The sequence below is a fragment of the Solea solea genome, chromosome 2 (genome assembly GCF_958295425.1).
Source record: "Solea solea chromosome 2, fSolSol10.1, whole genome shotgun sequence".
Classification (NCBI taxonomy): Eukaryota; Metazoa; Chordata; class Actinopteri; order Pleuronectiformes; family Soleidae; genus Solea; species Solea solea.
In genome coordinates, this window is record NC_081135.1 from 30,218,881 (window position 1) to 30,238,873 (window position 19,993).

General features: G+C 40.5%; 1 protein-coding gene across 7 annotated transcripts in view; it reads right to left on the reverse strand.

Annotated features, from left to right (window-relative positions):
• Nucleotides 1-755: 755 nt before the first annotated feature.
• The window catches only part of lrp1bb (low density lipoprotein receptor-related protein 1Bb), a 230,466-nt gene continuing 211,228 nt past the window's right edge, over nt 756-19,993 (reverse strand). For 3 of the 7 annotated variants that reach the window (XM_058616557.1, XM_058616599.1, XM_058616550.1), the window contains 11 exons: nt 19,059-19,184; nt 17,475-17,639; nt 13,068-13,229; nt 12,363-12,537; nt 11,992-12,096; nt 8,982-9,095; nt 5,847-5,923; nt 5,188-5,278; nt 4,812-4,962; nt 3,288-3,389; nt 756-1,952 (listed from right to left, as the gene is read on the reverse strand). In XM_058616557.1, the coding sequence (XP_058472540.1) occupies nt 1,812-1,952; nt 3,288-3,389; nt 4,812-4,962; nt 5,188-5,278; nt 5,847-5,923; nt 8,982-9,095; nt 11,992-12,096; nt 12,363-12,537; nt 13,068-13,229; nt 17,475-17,639; nt 19,059-19,184 (1,409 nt within the window). In that variant the 3' untranslated portion in view covers nt 756-1,811. The remainder of the gene's footprint in view (nt 1,953-3,287; nt 3,390-4,811; nt 4,963-5,187; nt 5,279-5,846; nt 5,924-8,981; nt 9,096-11,991; nt 12,097-12,362; nt 12,538-13,067; nt 13,230-17,474; nt 17,640-19,058; nt 19,185-19,993) is intronic. The other 4 variants (XM_058616574.1, XM_058616565.1, XM_058616592.1 and 1 more) reach the window with 3 other exon arrangements.

Here is a 19,993-nt window from a genome sequence, read left to right on the forward strand (position 1 = left end):
GATTATTATATATACATGATTATTCATCAATGTATGTTTAACTCCATCAATGTTGAAGGACAAACATAATCAAGAACAGTAAGTGGAAAAACTCTCTTTCTATTCTTACAAAAAAGTCTATTCAGCTTTGAGGAGGAATGTGTCTAAATCGAGCAGTGCTTAACATTTCATCTGTATCACAGTGCTTCAAATATCCCATTATCGGGCTCCTCGCTCCATCATTGATGCAGGTTCACTGTGGAGGAGAATTAGGGAAGCAGGAAATTGTGGTATCTGTTTATACATTACCAAAAAGCAGAGGGGCTCACCGTGCCGGCAGATCCAGCCGATAGCACAGGCAGACAGAGCAAGGGCATGAGTGCTTCTGTCTCCTTTGGTTGCCATGGTGCGGGAGGAAGTGTGTGTGCAGACGGCCTTTGTAAGTAAGAGAAGACTGAATTATGATTCAGCCGGTTGCCCTAACACTGTGCCCAAACGCCAGGTAATAATAAATAATAAAGGGTGTTGGTCTTCCTGCACACACTGGAAGGACAATAATCCCCCCATCAGCCACCGTCCTCTGCACAGCAGGTGTGAGACCTCACACTGATCGACCTGTCAGGTCAGTGACCACGTGGAACGACTCGGTTTGATCAGCTTATTGTTACACGCTATATTGTCACCGACTTCAGAGAGCTAGTATTTAGTATTAAGCGTGCGGCGGTTTTGCCATCGACTACGAAAAAGGACACGCAGTGGAAATAAGCCCCCTTTATTCAATATTGATTTACATTTTATATAAAAAATTACTTACATTTAGTACATTTCTTCAAAATACAAGCAGCCAAACGACATACAAATCAAATACAAAATTATAAAATTTCTTATATTTATCATCTTCCTTTTCCCCCCGGAGTTAACAGATGTGTTCTATAACAACTCTTAGTAGCCTCTTTTTGTAACTGTGGTAAATATCTTCCTCATCTACATATTTCACCCATCTGTTGACATATAACCTAGAAAAATATGGTATTCAGCATCTGTCTCTTCAGTGTACAGTACGGGATCTGGGAGTCTGCTCGGAGAACATTCAAGGTGGGCTTCAATCTCTTTCACCAAAAAGATAAGTTCATGTGGCGTGTCACTGTAAAAATGGGGTGAACGGAGCTTGAAATCCATGGAAATGGGAAAAAAAAGACGGGAGACCAATGAAACAAATGTGTGAGAGGGAAAAAAAAAAAATCCTCTTGATTATTATTATGGCCTTCGCAGGAAGTCCGTTCAATAGATCCGTCCGGTGAAAACCATTAAGTGCAGCGGTCCATATGTCACGTGGCATTGAAGGAAAAGAAAAAAAGCCATAGAAACAATCAATATAGCTCTTCTCTACCATACTTACATATGTCCAGAAAAAACTGAGCCGAACCTTCATCACGTTCACAAAAAAGACGGCGTCCATTATTCCACTTAAACTAGAAACATTGATGGATACAAATTTAAGCACTGCATTTTTAAGGTTTTAACTGTGTGCACAAGTGTGTGTGTGTGTGTGGCTTATGGTGTTAATAACGTTTTTGCTAATGAGCAGCTTTACCTCAGTGTCATACAGTGTACACTAATAATAATAGCGCTGTATAACTCGTGTTTGACGACATTAGAAAGCAAACGGCAAATGGAAAATAAGACTCTTCAGCACACCAACAAGGACATTATGCTGATGCTAATCCGGTGAAACCTAAAAAAAAAAAAAAAAAAAAAAACTTGTTTCCTCCTCCGTATTACACATTTATTCACTGTGGTAAAAAAAATGAAGTACAAAGTGTAAAGTTAGGCTATGCGGCGGTTTCATGAATTGTCCCCTCTAATTTCTTTGGGAGTAGCTCTCTCCTCTCGTCAATACTGATGACTGGCTTCCTGCAATTTTGTCCATCGATATAAATCTTTGCATACACAGGGTTGGAGTAGTTCATTGGCTGTAAAGGAAGGGAAGATGGTGATGATGATGATGATGATGATGATGGGAAGACAAAAGAAAGCATTATTACATACATACTTTTACAATAGTCAAAGCCTGAAAGCTGCATTAACACATTTTGAGAGCCATGGACCTTCCAACAGAACCTTCTACCTTCTAATTTTGAGTGTGTTTTCATTCTTAGCTCTGTCTGGAGAGAGAGAGAGAGAGAATACCTGAGTATATTTAGCTCCACTACATTCACCAGCTACTTTTGGGCAGATACAGAGTACAGTCACTATATCAGAAGCGTGTTTGAGTAAAGTGGCTGTCCATGTGTTTGGAAAAGAAGCTGATAAGAGCAGAGCGTGTGAGTCAGTTTGCAAAGCAGGTTTGGACTTCTAGGACATTTTGTAAGACCCAGCAACTGTTTTTCACAGCACAAGGTCAGTGTGAGGTATTAAATGGAACATTCCCACATTAAAAAGCCAAAAAAGGACTAGACTTTGTTTTCCACTCGGGCTGTGTCAATACAGAAATCATCAGTGAACTAGTTAAGACGAGTATCATGATCATTCAGCGACCTTGGGTTTTGTGAAAGGCGCTTTATAAATCTAAGTTATTATAATTATTATTATTATTATTTTTAATATTCATTGCCTTTCACTGTGCATTCTGACACTAAAACTCTCACCATGAAGTGAAAACTGTGAAACAAACGACCGAAAAGATTATGCAACAAGACAGCGCTAAGGCTTCGTGTGAGGAGTGTGGCATTTACAAGACGGAGAGATAGAGAGGTGTCTGTGAATTAACTCTTTGTAATGGCCTCAACTGTGAAAATCATTCCTGACATATATTTTCATCAGCAGTGATGACAATAATGGTTCCCCCAATCCCAGGACGCATCGAAACGTCAACTTGATGTTATTTATGCGGCAGAAAGGCTTTAGTTTTATTTCAAAATGATTAGTGCAGCTTTAAGGAAATTCCTCTGTAATAATCATCATTACGTTTGTATTGTAAAGCAGTGCAAAGAGAAGCACAACTCATGCATGTTGGAGGATTTGTACTCGGCGAACATGTACATGCATATAAGAACATGCAGAAGGTAGTTACATTATAATTCTAATATTCTATTTAATCTTTTAAAACCACGTTTGCTTTCACTTTAAGACTCTAATGAATTCACAGGGTGATGAAGGAAACAGCAGTGGATGACTGTGAATGTTACCTTGGCCTCATTTAAGGTCACTAAATAGAACCGTATCAACCTTTTTTAAGGTAACTGCACAATAAACACTGCTTGTTTCATTAATTATGATTGTTTTAGCTAATAATTCTTTTTGCTCACACATGAAGTGAAGTTTGTAAAAATCACCTGTCCAGGAATTACCTCCTTGGGCACAGGCTTTGTGCCCAAGGCGCGCGGATCACTGGATTTTACACACCAGCCCTGCAACACAACAAGCACTGTTTGTGTTCATGACGCAAACGTAAAATCCCTATCAGAGTCTACTGGTATCTTCATAATCAGGGAAGTATGGAATCACAAGACAAAACAGAGAGTGTAGTGGGAATACAGAAGTTAATTTGTGATTCAAGCGCAGCTTGTACGGCGTATGGCCAGATTGGTCTGACTATAGCATATGGCAAAGTTGGCAAGGAAAAAAGCAATAGCATTCGGGTCAAAGCAAGTGAGGTAGAAAACATCAGTGAAGGTGTTATGATTCATTTGTAAGTGTTGGTTTGTGGCTGAGAGCCATTACCAGAATAAATTACCAGCCAGAGAAAAAGTTCTATTGATCCATGGCACCAGCACATTCCTGCATATTAGCCAGCGTTTAACACAAAAATATACAGAACTTGTTGTGTCCCACTGTCAAATACAGCCTTAAAACATTTAAATCAACTCCTCATTTCTGTCTTCAATAATTTCTTTTTTCCTCAATTATGATGGATGTCTTATCATATAGTCACACAAATAGTTGCTGACAAATGTACAATTGCCACATCTACTTTAAATAGATAGATACGTTATTGTCCTTTTATTAAGAGTGATGTTGAGATCAAAGACATTTAAATAGACTAAAATAGATACACAGAACATAGAGTGTTTCATTTCCTTTTCATAATGTGACACATTTTCCTGCTAAGGCAAAACATAATCAATGACTTTCATTCTTTTTTTCTTTTCTTCATGATAACAGATGCTTTATCCCGTTATATCAAACAAAACGTCAAGTCAGTGCCTCAGGAAATCGTGTAGCCTGGCTCAATCTTGTAGTATGGATTGAATCATAATTTTGAACTGACTTTAACCTTTTTAGTGCACTGTGTTAGAGGGTTAGCTGCTATGGTACTGTTTTGTGCTGTGTAAAATCAAATTATTGTGTTAGTCATACTAAAAAACACACTTTTAAAACTACATGTAAACATGTCAGTCCAACTGAAATTGTATTTCATCAACTTTTTCAAAGACTACATTCTGAACACGGCTCGCGGCTAAGACCCTGAAATATTAGAAGTAGCTGGTACACAGAAGACACCAGCAACAAAAACACAGCAAAATTCAGCCCATTAAGTGTTTTTGACTGATGAGGAGACCAATGTTATGCTCTGTCAGCTTAAAGAATTTAATATTTCAAAGTTTATGGATGGCAGAAAAACACAAAATGGTCGCTCAACATGCTAACAACTAGCCACAAGCTAAACAGGGATGATTTGCCCCCTAGTGGAGCGGAGGTGGACACACTTATTTCATTAAAGATATTGCCTTCTAGCGCTTGTACAGTGGGGAACAGTGTAGTTAAGCTACAACTGTAACTCAGTCTGTTCTTAACATTTTTAGCATTAGCTAATATTTCAAAAAGCAAACCTTGTGAGGGTCCAGTGTGAAGTTGGGTCTCAGCAGGCTGCCAGCGTCTGCATGGTTGTCATGGTCCACTTCGTACATGTTGTACGACGGGTTCCCAATCTCCACATTTATTCCACCGTTCGTCATGGGCTGCCTCTGGACACGTTTTCCCCTGAGGTAGGAGGAGGCAGCCGTCAGTGCACAATACACACAACATGTGGCGCAGCACTGCACAGCTCTTCCCACTTCCACAAATCAAATCACACGACCAGGAAACACATGTAAAATTATGAGCAGAGGCCTAGAGGCCAGAAATGTTCATTATAATTCAAAGATTTCCATTCATCTTTTAAGCAGCACAGTGTCGGATCTCTCATCTCATTTTTTTTTTTTTTACCTTTGCTTCCGTCTGCAGATGTAAACACCTCCTACCACCATCACAATCAAGATGACCAGCAGGACCAGAGGCACGATGATAGCTATGCTCCCTGCAGGACGAGAACATGACAGAGAGGAGCTGAGATGAGTTCAGACACTGACACAGAAAATGTGTTTGTTTCTTCTTATTGGGCTAAGATGATGAGAAGACCGTGTCTAACTTCTACAGTGTTGCATGTTAAAAAGGTAGGTAGGTGAAATGGTAAAATTAGAAAAAAGTAGAGCAGTGAAGAGGAATATTTTCTCTGGAATTAATTCACTATACCTAAGAGACCGCACTAAAATTAACTTAAAGCAGTATCACTAAACCCTCATGGGCCAACAACGAAGATAAACCTGCTAAGCGGTGCCTTTTCTATTTAAATAATGCTAATTAACAAGGTAGGATAGAGTTCAACACTGGCTGCAATAGAGTCAAACTGCAGTGCAAGGTGCATAAATCTACCTGTAAAAAATGTATGAATGACTAAATGACATTTCACAATTAACTCATCAACTGTAATGAATTTTAACTGGAATAAGACACTGTACAAATGAAAAATACTGTATATATACAGAGGGAGAGAGATAAATTGTAAACGTTTGTTAATAAGGCTTCTTGAAATTCCCAGTTCTCACCTCCGCTGGTATTGTCTGATCTGCTGCTTTTAGGGGCGGGCCTCTCACACTGTGTTCCTGCCCAGTTGGCTGAACATCTGAAGGAGGTCAAAATAGTGTATAAATAAACTTTCATTAGCATGCTTTTCATAGTAGAAAAAGACTGCTGAGAAAACACCTTTGCAAAATGAGCTGCACTACGATGTGACTGTGGCTTACATACACAACATATTATGATTCAGACTTGCTATGAAGGGCTTTGATCAAACACAAACAAAACACCACCTGGAGAGAGAGCAGTATGTATACACATGTTGTGTCCACGGTTTGTGTGAATTTGCATGTTGAATATTCAGCGTGGAAATCAAAGGATGACAGCGGGACAACAACAAGTCGTCATCTCATTTGTGTTTCAATGGACTCTGATGGGCATAATGTATGACTCTTGTTAGAGAAGGTGATATCTGGTGTCACGACATATGCAGATAGGCCTGTGAAGCATGAGTGGTGTGGCGGGTGTGGCTACAGGTTGATGATCGAGTGAAATAACTTGATACTGCGTGCACTCTAAGAACATCAGGCTATCAAACACGAGGCATTATCCACACGGAAAGGGAAGGAAACGATCTCGATCTGTGGCAGGAAATGTCTTCACCCTCACGAAACGACTCTAAACGCTGTTGTACATACGCCAGGCCTGTATGTGGCGCTACACCAAAAACCAGAGAAGAAGAGCATGCTTTCTAAAGTACACATTCAAATGTATACAATCACAGAAACACAGACAGAATGAAGAAAGTCGGAGGAACTAAGGGAAGAAACTTAAAGTAATCATAAAGGGAACAGACTAAAACAATCTCCAAACACAAGAAGGGAAAAAACAACAATAACAAAGATAAGCTACAGCAGATGCAAGTGCAAGAGAGAGAGAGAGAGAGAGAGAGAGAGAGAGAGAGAGAGAGAGTTGGGATTACAATATCATCATTGGTTTGGTCTACATGAAAATGCAAGGGCGGTGTTTTGTGATTTTCTCAAGTTGAGGACCCGTTTTCAAGAAATAGCATTTCGGAGGTCCCGAAACATGTTTCCGTGTGGATAAAATGCCAATAAGATTAAAAAAGAACAAAAAAAACTTTAGCGGATTCACCTAGACTTGTCATGTGCAGCCCTTTCACCCAAAGGAAAATTAATCCTCTATTTCGTAAAACGAAATGTCAGCGCAACATGACTTTTGAAATTGGGGCGTTTGATCTGCTCTGGGAAGTGTAAACTACAGAGAGACGGTAAAAAAATCTCTGTACCTACGTTAAAGGCATCAAAGACAAACACCAATCACAGATGTTTGGCCTACCAAGGTGTACATTATGCCTGAAGACTTGTCAGTAACAAACATTCAACTTGCTGTCATGCACAGGTTGCAAATGCACAGAGTCACAAAGACAAGGTGTCAGGTTTTGTCTCCCCCCCTGTAGGTTCTGTGTGAGGACTGCATGAGATGTGTGAATGGGTGGCAGTGAGGGGCCGAGCCATGCAGCAACTGATAATGTAATAAGTGCTTTCTCAAAATAAGATATTAAAGTTGAGCTGTTAAGTGAAGAAGGTCGTGTCTCTCACAGCGACTGCTGCTAATACCAGCACCATCAATAATAAATGCTGGGTTTCTGTTTCAAGTATTAGGTTCAATCTTATTTGCTTTCTTGCTGAAAGTAACATAAAGAGCCCATTCAGACCTGGTAAAAAAAAAGACCTTGGGGACGCATGTGGCCACATTCCGGAGATGCATGAATGCAGTCTATCCTCAGTAAGCGTTATTGATGTGATCTGTAGTAGTTTTCCTGTACTTTACGATAATCGCCACTCACACGTTCATTTATTTATTTGGAGCCACTGCCACAATACCAACACTAATTGCCTAAAAAAGTTTAGTTGATGTTACAGCAGCACGACTAGAGCTTTGATTCAATCAAGCTACTCTTCTCTCTGTCCACACACACACTGAGACATAGGTCCACTTTACATCTAGCATTAGAATGTGTTTTCTGTGATCAGACGGTGCTTCACCACATGCATTTACACCTGGTATTAACATGCGTCTCCGGTGTCTACATCAAGATCCGATTGCTATCAGATCACGGGCATCCCCCCCTTTACGTAACGTTCCCCTCTTCTTCTGCAAAGATCTCCAGCAGCAGACTATAGCATCACATCCTGCGTGTCGCCATAACAACAACAACTTTAGCTGCACGTGAAGTCGCGCTGTTGTACGGATTCCTCTTGGCTTTTCAAAGCAAAGTTGACAAGCGGAAAACTGACAAGAGCAGTTTTTTCGCCGCTTTCACGTCAGCTGTGCTCTGAGCCACCAAGATATTTCTGCTCACAAAGTCGTTGTATGCATCGGAGACTCATTGCATTTACAGATCGGTTCAATGTTCTCACAATGCATCCCAAAGTGGTTTGGCAGATCGGATAACAATCTGTCCTCAATCCGTCCTCGCACCTGTACTTACTAGGCGCTATCCAATTTCAATCCGATCACAGAAAACACATTTTAATGCCAGGTGTCAAGGGAACCACACGCTCACAGACACGCTGATAGCAGACACTTCTCTACAGCACAGACTTGTTAAGAAAATATGTGGATGTGAGACGAGCGACACATCCAGGATACAATTTTAAAGGCACAGGTGTGAACAGATCACTAAGGATATAGTATGATAATACCAGGTCTGAATGGGACAGATATGATTCCTAGCACAGATTGGACCAGTCACAAACATTTATTAAAGTCAACAATGGTTGCTGTTGTTGATGTGGGAGGTCTGTTGATTCAACTATTGCTCTGACTGATTGTAGCTCTATTCAGCTGCAAGGTATTCAGAAAAAAACAAACAAACACCTGCTGCAGTTTTATGTGGGTGGTGGCCTGTGCTGAACTAGTTTCCTAGAGTATAAAATCTAGTAAAATAATGTAGTGTACATTTTGTTTCCAGCCTATTTCGGACAACTATCCGTTACTTATTACATGATAAGTTGCTACAAGGCAGCACTGTGACAAAGAGCCCATACTGAGGCTGAAATGGAGCCAGATGGAGTTGGGGTGTGGACAAAAGGGGTGAGTGGGCTCTGAATACAGCTGGAGAGGTGAGAGGGACCTACTTGCAGCGTGGTTTGTTAAGAGCTGTTAATGTGCACATCCCCTCATTCTGACAGAAGTAATCGCAGGGGTTGGCCAGCTCATCACAACGTTGGTTCTTGAACCCTGACGTGCAGCTGCAAAACATTGTGTTGGGAGTGATAAAAGGGCCCAGAGAATGTATATTGTTGAACTGTTGGCTGCTTGATGAATGGAGACCAACACACCTCAAGCAATTTAGCAACTTCGGTTACAAGACGGAGCACGCCCGTGTTGTGTTTGCATCAACCAATTTAGCAAATACATAATAAGAAAATCAACTTCACTGCTCACCAAGTGAAGAGAACACCTGCAAGGGAAGAGTGTTACACAGCTCTCAGCTAATTAATGCACAATTGTGAACATTTATGGTAATTTGATTATACAAAAACTAAAACAAAAAACACACATATTTGCACTTGTTTCCACATACTTGGAAGGCAAAGTCCGCAAAAGCACGTTCAGTGTAAACTGTAGAAAATATTGTTCAGTGAAAATCACATCCACCATAAAAAGGAAAACACAAAACCATACTAAAATGTTGGCAGTACCTTTTTTACTGCCTCACACTTGAAGTGACCCATAAACACAGAGACAATACACTATGCTTATATATAATATATAATGAGCCAAAGGTAAACCCCAACCCTGGAGTAAGGTTTTCTGAACAGTACATAAAGTTGCTTCATTTGGGTCAATAATTGTTTTGCGTTTGAATTTTTTTCCCCCCATTTTAGTGGCATTTACTGAAAGCTCGTGTCCAGGAGGCTAAACAACACTTCAACAGAAGAGACTCTTCAGTTGTCAGGCTGTCGAGTGTTAAATTACAATGATATACAGTGTGTATCCACGCTATTGTTTATATATTTCCCTGACGGCTGCAGATCTATTGTTCATGATGGGATTGTTGTTAAAACAACCACAGGAGGCGGGAAAAGGAGAAGACACCTGCAGCTCCATGCATTCATGTTGCAGTGTGACAATACAGGACTTTGTTGAATTAGCTCAAAGCTGTGAAAAAGTGGTTTCAGTGTAGAGATTTATAACTGTGGTGGAGAGTAGAAAAATGTGGGGGAGGAATCTTTGTGTCCAAACATATTGCCGAATGTTAACTTTGCAGCAAAAAAATCCACACAGATAAAAACAGCCAAACTTGAACGAAACGGTAACAATACGAGCACACAATATGAGTTCATTTGTGAAAAACAAGTACACCTGTTGAAAGTGAGGTTCAATGAAAGCTGTCTTACAATCCTGCAAAAACACAAACTAATCAAATAGTTGCTGTTTATCTGAAAATAATATTATAAAAAAAAATCAAAATGGGATAAAATGTCTACACATAAAGAACAATTGACTATCAGAGACAAATAACATACTACCTTGTGGGATAGACATGGAATAACTTATTTTTAAAATAGTACATTTAAATAATCCTCAGTCAGTACCTTTACATGCACAGTTTAATCAGACTATCAGACTTAATCAGACAGGATCAATCGGATAAGCAGAGTTGCAGAGTTATTTATTGACCGTGTACATATGACTCTGCCTCCGTAGGTGGCGCTGTATCTCTCTATAAGCTAGTGCGCATTGAATCAGTTTCCTCCGAAAAACAGCGTTGCTAATTGTGATACAAATTAGATAGAGCATGGCTCTTGTGGTTGCTGTGTTGTACGAAGAAAGACGCCGCCGTCGTATGCGGTTTATACGTCGGAACATTTTGGCGCATGCGCAGAAAGCATTGTCTGATTCCAGTCCGGCTAAACGTATGCAGGAGCAATCAGACTATGCATCGCATTATCCAGGTATGTTAGTCCGACTAAGGCCAGCTCGATTGTAGTCGGACTAACTTGTTTACACGACATTAAGAAATCCGAATTACTGTCTCAGTCCGACTAAAATCAGACTTTTAACATGCATGTGAACGCACTGAGTGACAAACAGTAAAGACCAGAAAGTTTACCTTGGCTGTTTTCACTGCAGCGCTGATGTAGTGTTTTTTTTTGTTTTTTTTTTCAACCTGTTTCAGGACTTTGATGCAAAAATGATCATTACAATTGGAGCAACTTTGGCCTGCGAGGTTGACACTCCAGAAAAGCATGATGAAATCTACTTTACTCTGAGTATTGAGGTCAAACATTATGATTTCTTGACACCGACGTATCCATCATCTCGCACAATCCCTGTTCTTTGCAGCAAATAATAAACCACATTATCAAGACCAGTTAACCTCATTGAAAAAGATGGGATCATTTGCATAGAAATTGATTCTCTCCCCTGGAATTTGTGATAGAGGATCCCCAATTTCATTTTAACTACAGTGGACAATGGACAGTTAGATAAATACAGCGCTGGCTTTTGAAATGAATTTCCAATTTCCTCCTTGGAGAGAGTTTAACACAGCAATGCATGTGATTACAGCTGAGGTGGTATTAATCTTTGGGAAGCCCTTTTGAGTACAAGGTTTTTGCCACTGAGATTCACGGCATGTTCAACCACAGACACACACCTCATCTCCTTCTTTCAGAGAGAAAATTTCTAAAAACCTGACGAGAGTCAGAGAGGGCTGACATCAGCTCTTAACTGCAAGAAGGAACAGTGTGATATGCTCAAATGACAGGCTTTGGAAGAGTTTAAAATGCTCCCTTTTTGTCAGACTAAAAACCTTAAGCCACACTGAGGTGTCACAGCACAAGATGGTGTACCAGCACTCAGCCCCCTGCTGTGCCACAGCGTTCACACAGTGACATCAAAACTTCCCTCAACTCAGAGATTTATTTGGCGAGGACGTCTGTGTTGTACTGTTCTTGAAGCAGGGAAATGGTACCCCGTGATGATTTCCTGTCTCTGCTTGTAAGGCCAGGTTCACTGGTGCACAGAGCCAGCATTTAAATGTAAACCTTAGGAGTGTGAATAATAGGTGAGAACATTCATTTATTTTTTTTCTCCCTCCCCCCCCCACTTTCCTTCACCCATTAAGCAGTGACTTACTGACAGAAAGGCAGGTTGGTGTCGGGGTCCAGGTGACAGGTGCCTCCATTGTAGCAATAACCGTCACACAGCTGGCAGCTCGGTGCTATTCTGCCATTTGTGCAACTGCGGGGCGAGGAAGAAATGGATGTAAGTGACAGAGAGCGGAAACAAAGCTACGATTTTACAAGAAGCGAAAATGACTCAGTCGCCGTTTTGTCAAATACGTGCATATTTCACTGACATTACCAGATCCTCAAGAGAGAATTGAGATATAATCAACATGAATTCACACAGCCATCCATTCTAAGAAAAAGAAGAAGACCTCAAGCTTCGCATTACACCAAAGGAAGAAGAGTGACTAGAATTGTGATTAGATACCGAGCACTTACTTGCAAACCACATCCCCCGTCTCCTCATTAATGAGGCACGGCGCGCCGTGGCATCTGAGGCATTTGTCCACCTCGCACTTGTTTCCCTCAAACCTGGCAGGACACACACACTCCACATAGCCACTGCTAGACAGTGTGCAGGCCTTGGAGTTCACACAGTAGTGATGACAGATGTCTGAAAAGACGGGGAGGTTTGTCAGGAGAAACTAGGAGCAATTGTACACGTCTTTGCATTCAAAGGCTTAATTATCTACATCAAATGACATCCAAGCAACAGGAAAAGAGATATTAACCCTTGGGCAAGCAAGAGCAGAGGAAATACTAATGATGTGCAGTTGTTTTCCCACAAAACCCATTATGTCAAAGTATTGCAAACAAAAATATATCTTCCGCATAGAAACACCCAAAGGTTATTTGATGGCGGTATTTTGATTTTGTTCATCTATAAATAGAGGGGAAAAGTGATGTTTGTGGAAAGGAAATACCTTTGGGAACTGTTTTTGTTTCACACTCAGTGTGTGAACTTTAAAATACTTAGTTCTGTAGATTTTATGCGGAATAACTGAATTCAAATCGGGCTCTTTGTTGTGTTGCGGTTGCTCATGCAGCTATTGAAGGGATAACGTCATTCATATGAAGGCACAAAATTATGATAATCGTTGTTTGTTCTGCTTGCTGCCACCAACTCGTGGACGCAGCACTTACGGTAAAGACAGCGGTCCCCGGTATATTCAGCCATACAGCGGCACACCGGCTGGTTCCCCTGAGTGATGTCACATGTTCCTCCATTTAAGCAGTAGTTGTCGCAAATCCTTCTCTCACAAAAAGGCCCTGAGAAGCCAACATTACATCGGCAGGTGGGCTTACCTGGACCAAAATAAGCAAATAAAAACAGAAAGATGAGGAGCGAAACAAAAGCACAACACACAGAGCGTTTACTTTGAAATAACCGTAGCTTATTATGTTTATTGCAGACTATAAATGTGCTGCTTGAGCGATGTTTGCTAACAGCTACATGGGCCAGCTGTTACATGAAATGGCTGAACCAGTAAAGTTTTATTTTAGACTCTTATATATTTGGGTGACAATCTGTCAGGCACAGTTACATGTTCAGTCAAATAATTGGGTCAGACTCAAAGCAGAGATCCACTATTCCATCCATCATGTTAGACACATATTCATGTGAGATGACCACAAATTGACACCAGTGGAGAGTAGTGAGGTGCACTTCTTTTTAGTTACATCCTCCAGGTCGTTGTTTTAAACATATATATATGTTCTTTTAAACATTTTAAGTTCTTCTATTCTTACACATTTTATGTTCCATAGTAAAGACCTTTACCAGCTAGGTTGTCTATCCATAACATGTTAACTGACTGTGTTTCGCAAAACCATTGGTCTAAAAATATGCATCACTTTATAATAATTTATGCTTATGTGTAATGAATACGGAAACTCATCACGCCCATTTCCTTCCGTCATCCTTCAAATAAAAGTGCCGTAGTCGTCTATAAACAACTACTTATTGAACCACCAAGCAGATACAGAGCGACTTTAAAGTTCACTTGGGAATTGTTTCTGGAAATCAGTTTCCATCTCACCGTCTTCCACCCTCCTTCTAGTTCTGTTTTGGTCTCCACCATCTCCTGAAGGAATATGTGGCTCATTAGCTGCTAAATGCCCCGCCGTGTTCACCAGCTAACTGCTACCCTTGTCTGTGTGTGCTGTGCCATTTGGTTCAGGGCTGTACATGGGTGTCTATAGCCGCTTTTTTATTGAAAACACCCACCTGCTGTAGGAGATGAACCAAAGCAGAACATTAAAAAACTAAAATATGACACGGAAATCCTGCAGAACTGCAGAGGCAGATGATAATTCTCTTAATAAGGAAGACAGCCAAGGCATATCCGTACTTTAAAAGGAAACCGATCCAAATGTAAACAGAGAGCTTTCAGCCCAGGGATCAGCTCCACTTTTCACACAATGGTCACACAAAACCTACCTGAACCTAAAATCTCATGCTCTATTTGCTCCATTTTGGCCTCTGTTGTGGACATGACCCTGACCTATAAACGTGTCCTACTTGTTACTTTGAGCAACACAAAACCTTACTCTATACACTAGTATTGGGGTAGAATGTTAGGTATTGTTACTATAAGTGATACCTTATCGGCAGGTAGAGTTATTTCAGTCAGCTTCTTACATTCCTTTTCAAACTCTCCCCAGGACAAGCCTTTATTCACGGCAGATATTTCAGAGTAGTGCACATGTAAATAATAAAAGGAATGTGCTGTGTTCCTTTCACCTGCTTTCACTGTGTATTTGTGGTATTGTGCGAGCCGGCTCACTCTTACACACGTCTTATGCTTGTAATGAATTGAGTATCGCAGATGCTGACAACTAAGTTGCCATGGATACAGGTCTTGCCATGTAGGTCACACTACACTTCTTGGTAATTTTACACTCCACAATTCTGTGGCAGGGATAGTCTGGGTTTGAAATGTCCAAGAGACAATCATGCTCCCTCCAGCCATCGTTGTGTTAAATCAATGACTGCTGGAGTTTTAAATGTTCTGTACGTGCAGCGAAAGAACAGCTCACGGCCACTGATCTGCCCACTTTTGTTTTCCGTTTCTGTAAAACTCAAGTGAACACTCGTCATGCATGATGCTATTGTTGAAGTAAGACACATTGTTTATGGAACGTTGCAAATTATTTGCATCCAGGAACATTTTGCAGGAAAAAGACAGTCTTTTAGCCGTTTGTAATTACCGTAATTATGAGCTCAGCCTTTTACAACTCGAGTCAGGCTCGCTGAGGTTAAGAATGGTCAGATTTAGTCACAATCATAGGTGTAGAGCTGCCAAAGTACACTATGATGCTCCACCACATTTTTCTCCACATGAGAAAATCCAATTTTCATAGATTTTGAAATTGTTAAGAAAAAAAGGGCACAAATGTAATCACCTCTGCAAGAGAATGACACATAAAAAAGAATGTATTACAGACATAAGTTGCTGGTACACTGGTAGCCTTTGAGTGGGAACGCTGCCGTAAATCATTCACTGTATATAACATCTCAGATTACTCTTTTAATTATTTTTTTCCCCTTGCAGCATACTTAAAGAAAAATTGGTTATAACGCCTGCCGAAAATATTTTCATATCATAGTCTCAAGGTCACCAATATGAGGGACCCAGATGCCGTCTTTTGCAGACCCAGGCCGATAAATCATTGAAAATTATTACGTGATGACAGAGCATTTTCAGTGCCGCTTTATTTAGCCTTCACGGCACTCGGTTCAGTGGTGCGGCAATTGTATGCATTAAAAATCACGTCACGTGATGCCACTTTCATTGTGACTCAGTGAGCGAGAGACGAGAGACATGAACTAAGAGGAATAAGTGTACAAAGGTAAGGTTAAGGATCTTTTTTTACTACATTCCCTCTTACTTGACAACATCCTGGAAAGTAAATGTGGAAATAGGAAGTGCCATAATGAGGGCAAAATTCAATTTCTTCTATAAAGAATGCAGTTATCAAACTCAAAGTTATCAACTTCAGAATATTGAGTTAGTATGAGTGAACGGTGAAAGGAGAATTTGGGGTGAATCAAGTTTCAAGAGTCCTGTAATGAAGCAGACAGTGGCTTTGCTGGATGGGGAAATCTTTTACTGATTTACTTGTAGGATTACTTTGGGTCAGTAGTAATAGTGGCTTTCTGCTATCACTTTCCCCAAATGGCACTAACCTAACACAAAGTAAAAGAGGTGAAATCAAAGTAAAAAAAAACAAAAAAACATTTTGTGTGTTTAGCATTGACTATTTTGTTTAAGCTTGAGCAAATGTATGGGGGTGTGTTTCACTTATACTGCTCATTAGAGCTGAATTGTAGAAAAAAGGACACATTTTCTGTGTTTCATTATTTAACAACACAGCATAAAATGTCTTTATCACCCATTAATATCATAATGGGTGTCTGTGGTTTGAATATGTGAGTTTTGCTGCCAAAAGTTCCATTAAAGTGCAGGTAAATCAGCCAAGAGCCCGAGAGCACAAATTCAGTGACACCTTATGTTTATATCAATATAAGTGGAAAGAATCCAGCATCTAAATAATTGTGAGGTTCTTTTTTATCACCATCACAGGGACTTGAGGAAACATTTGACTCAAATTTCGCTCACGCTCATCCATTTAGACCGATATTCTTGACCTTCCAACGCCATTTTGTGTTTTAAATCATAAATTTCAATCACAAAATAAGACCGACAGCATGCACAATGCATTTTCTTCATAATAAGCATCAGTGACAATCGTGAACTCTCTTTAGCCTTGAAAAAAGAAAAATTGAAGAATGAAAGCAAAAATCTCAGTTTTTTGCTTTAACCCTTTCCTAAGGGTTAATTGTTAAGGAACAAAAGCTTCTTTTTTTTTGCTTTCCAACTGAAAAATAGGACTAAATAATTGTACTGTCAAAACCATTTGCATTATAAAGCAAACGCTCATATTTTTTTTGCCATGCCAATTCTGGCACAACTGTTATTTCTTATTCAAACAGCTCGGGTTCAGATTTCATTCACCGATTTCTTTCAGTGACTACACATATTCAGTGAATTCAAACCCTCTGAATAGGTCCTGCCATTAGAGACATTCATGTGGGAATACAAGCCGCACAATATGTGATGAATTTCAAATACGAAAGGCAAATACATTTGTGTCTACATTATCTGCGTATACATCCTGATATCCTGACATCCTGATATCCTGTTGCACATTGATATCTCAGCATCGTCATACACAATTCACTACACTGGAGGGTAAAATGGGATGTTCCAGGAACCATGAAAGCATGAAAGGAGACCTTGACTTGAAAGAAGGTTGATATCTGAAGTTTGTTTGACAGTAGCATCAATGACAAAATTGCTCAACTGGCAGATGTAACGTGGCAAATTTGAACTAAAGTGAAGAAGTTTGAACGAAAACAAATGTGGCCGGAAGCCGTCATGCAAGTGGGTTTGTGAATTTCAGTGAAATGTTTTTCTCTCAGCGTGAACCGCAGTGATCAATAAAATGTTAACATGAATACAGAAAAGTATTTTGAAATACACTTACCGAGAGGTGAACCCACACATGTGCCTCCATTAAGGCAGTAGTCTGTACAGTGGTTAACTTCACAGCGCTCCCCTGAAAAGTCAGGCCAGCAGTAGCATCTCCAGTCTCCCTTCTCATTGGCTAAGCAGCGTCCTCCATTCTCGCAGGGTGGGCGGCAAAGTTCACCTTCAACACAGCAAAGCTTGTGTTACTTACTGTGCTCTAGAGCGGTGGTTCTCAGACTTTTTAAACCGAGTATCACCTGAGAAAATATTGAGCTCTAGAAGTAACCTCTCGTTATCACCAACGTTAAAATACAGTCGTGTAAAATAGGCCGAGCAAAGTCGGGACTTTTCACAGGAGGCAGATTTAAATCATTTACTCTCTCATTCTCCTCTTTCTCACATATCCTTCAGGTTTCATTTTTTTATACACACACGGGTCACACAACCTGGTATATACAGTAGATCAGTGCCGTGCCGCTAATGACACTCCGTTGTGGGTGTATGTAAGTGGATGAATATGAACAAGAACTTGGAGAACCTGACGTGCACCTTTAGTTTTACAAGAAAAAAGCTTTGAATTGAGACCTCCTTTTTTTTTTTATACCACTGACATTCTGACATGTCTTAATAAGAAAAGCACAGTTTCACTGATGGGATTTATCACGGTTCTGCAGAGAGAGATGACTGTGTGATAAAAGGCCAGCATGTAAAACACAAGGACCTCCTTTTAAATGTCAAAAAGACCGACATAAAAAGGGACCTCTTTGTCCTCAATCTCGCAGTGCTTACACATATTTGCATGTTTCCTGTTTCAAGTGAGCGTCGTCCATATTGACTGGCATGCAGAGGACCCTATACAGTAGCACTGAATGGGCCTCACAGCTGCAAACGCAGCATGACATCTTCAGTGTTAAGCGAAGAGGAAGCTGAGAGTGATATGTCTGAGAGAGAGGATAATGACGAGGACATTTCTGGAGTGAGATGATATATGTTTGAACTGACGCGTGATGTCGACGTGCTACTGTGGAAGGAGAGAGACCAGAGAAACGAAGGCTCATCTCCGTAATGGAATCTTCACACTAGCCCTTCTAAATCGAATCCTAGTTCGTTTGCTCGAAAAGTCAGGTTCGTTTGGGGAGATGTGAGTAAAACTCTGATCTGCCTAAAACGTAGGTCTCAGTTTGCTTCAAGTGAACCAAATGCAGGAAGCTGACTGTGGGTACAACGCAGAGCATTGTGAGTAAAGAAGAAGATAGTAGTAGATAGTAATTCTGATGGGGAATGGTAGGTTGGGTTGGAGTGGGTCGGTGCACTGAAAGACATCAAAAAAAACCTCAAAGCACAATGAGGGCATAGCAGCCTCCAATAGGGAAAATGGATTTAAAAGTGCTCTTTTGATATTATAAGCAACATTTCAAGCAACAAATACATGACTAAAGTACTTAAATATGCTGACTTGTTGCAATCATTCAAGTCTGATGTGCTGTTTTGAGAGTCCCTTGTAATTTTTTTTTTTTTACCCCTTTTATTTAGCTACTGCACAATAACAGACTAAAGAGAGCTACTTAGATGTGGCATGTAGCTGTAAGAGTTGGCCTACCTGAGATGTTGACATCACTACAGGTACCGTTGACCAGCAGCTTTCCCTCTGGACAAGTACACGTGGCGCCCGTTGGGTTGAGCAGACACATGAAATCACAAGACATTCTGAGGCAGGGATTTGATGCTGCGGAGGAAGAAGGAAGGACTAATGAAAATACAGACAAGGAGATAATACGTCAGTAATTACAAAAAAAATAAACGTGTTTATGAAAAGTGTGTTTGTCTCTTCCACCGGAGTGAAGCTGTCTTTTTTGAATGGTATTATTTTCCTCAAGTGCAGAGAAACAAGGCAAAGCCTACGAGTGACTTTGCGAGTCTCTCGTCTGAATAATCAGAGACTGTCACTGCTCATTGTTTATTTGAACAGCATCACCGTCAGTGGTGTTTTGATTGAATTCAATAACACGGACAAGATGGTGGAGTCACTTCTGTGATTGTAGTGTGTTTTTGCAGAAACATGCATACAGCCAGATAAGGATCTTACTGCACTGTGGAAAGCTTTCAGATGATTGCGATGGACAGGATTATATCACATATTTATGTCCACCCCCTCAGTTAACCCGGCATACAAGAGTATCTTTCTTTTTAAATAAGATATAACAATATAGGGTTGCACTGTTGCCTCAAAACAAGGCAGGTTCTGAGCTTAAAACTCGGTTCTGCTGGGGAATCTATGTGAAGTTTGCATGTTCTCCTGCGTGGGTGTTCTCCTGCTCGCTTTCACAGTCCAGAGACACGCAGGTCAGATTAATTGGCAACTCTAAATTGCCTGTAGGTGTGAATGTGAGCATAAATAGTTGTTTGTCTCCATGTGTCAGCCCCGTGATGGACTGCAGGCCTGTGCAGTGTGTGCCTCGCCTCTTGCCCAGAGTGAGCTGGGAAAAGCTCCAGCCCCCCACATGACCCTCAAAAGGATAAGCTGTATATCTGATG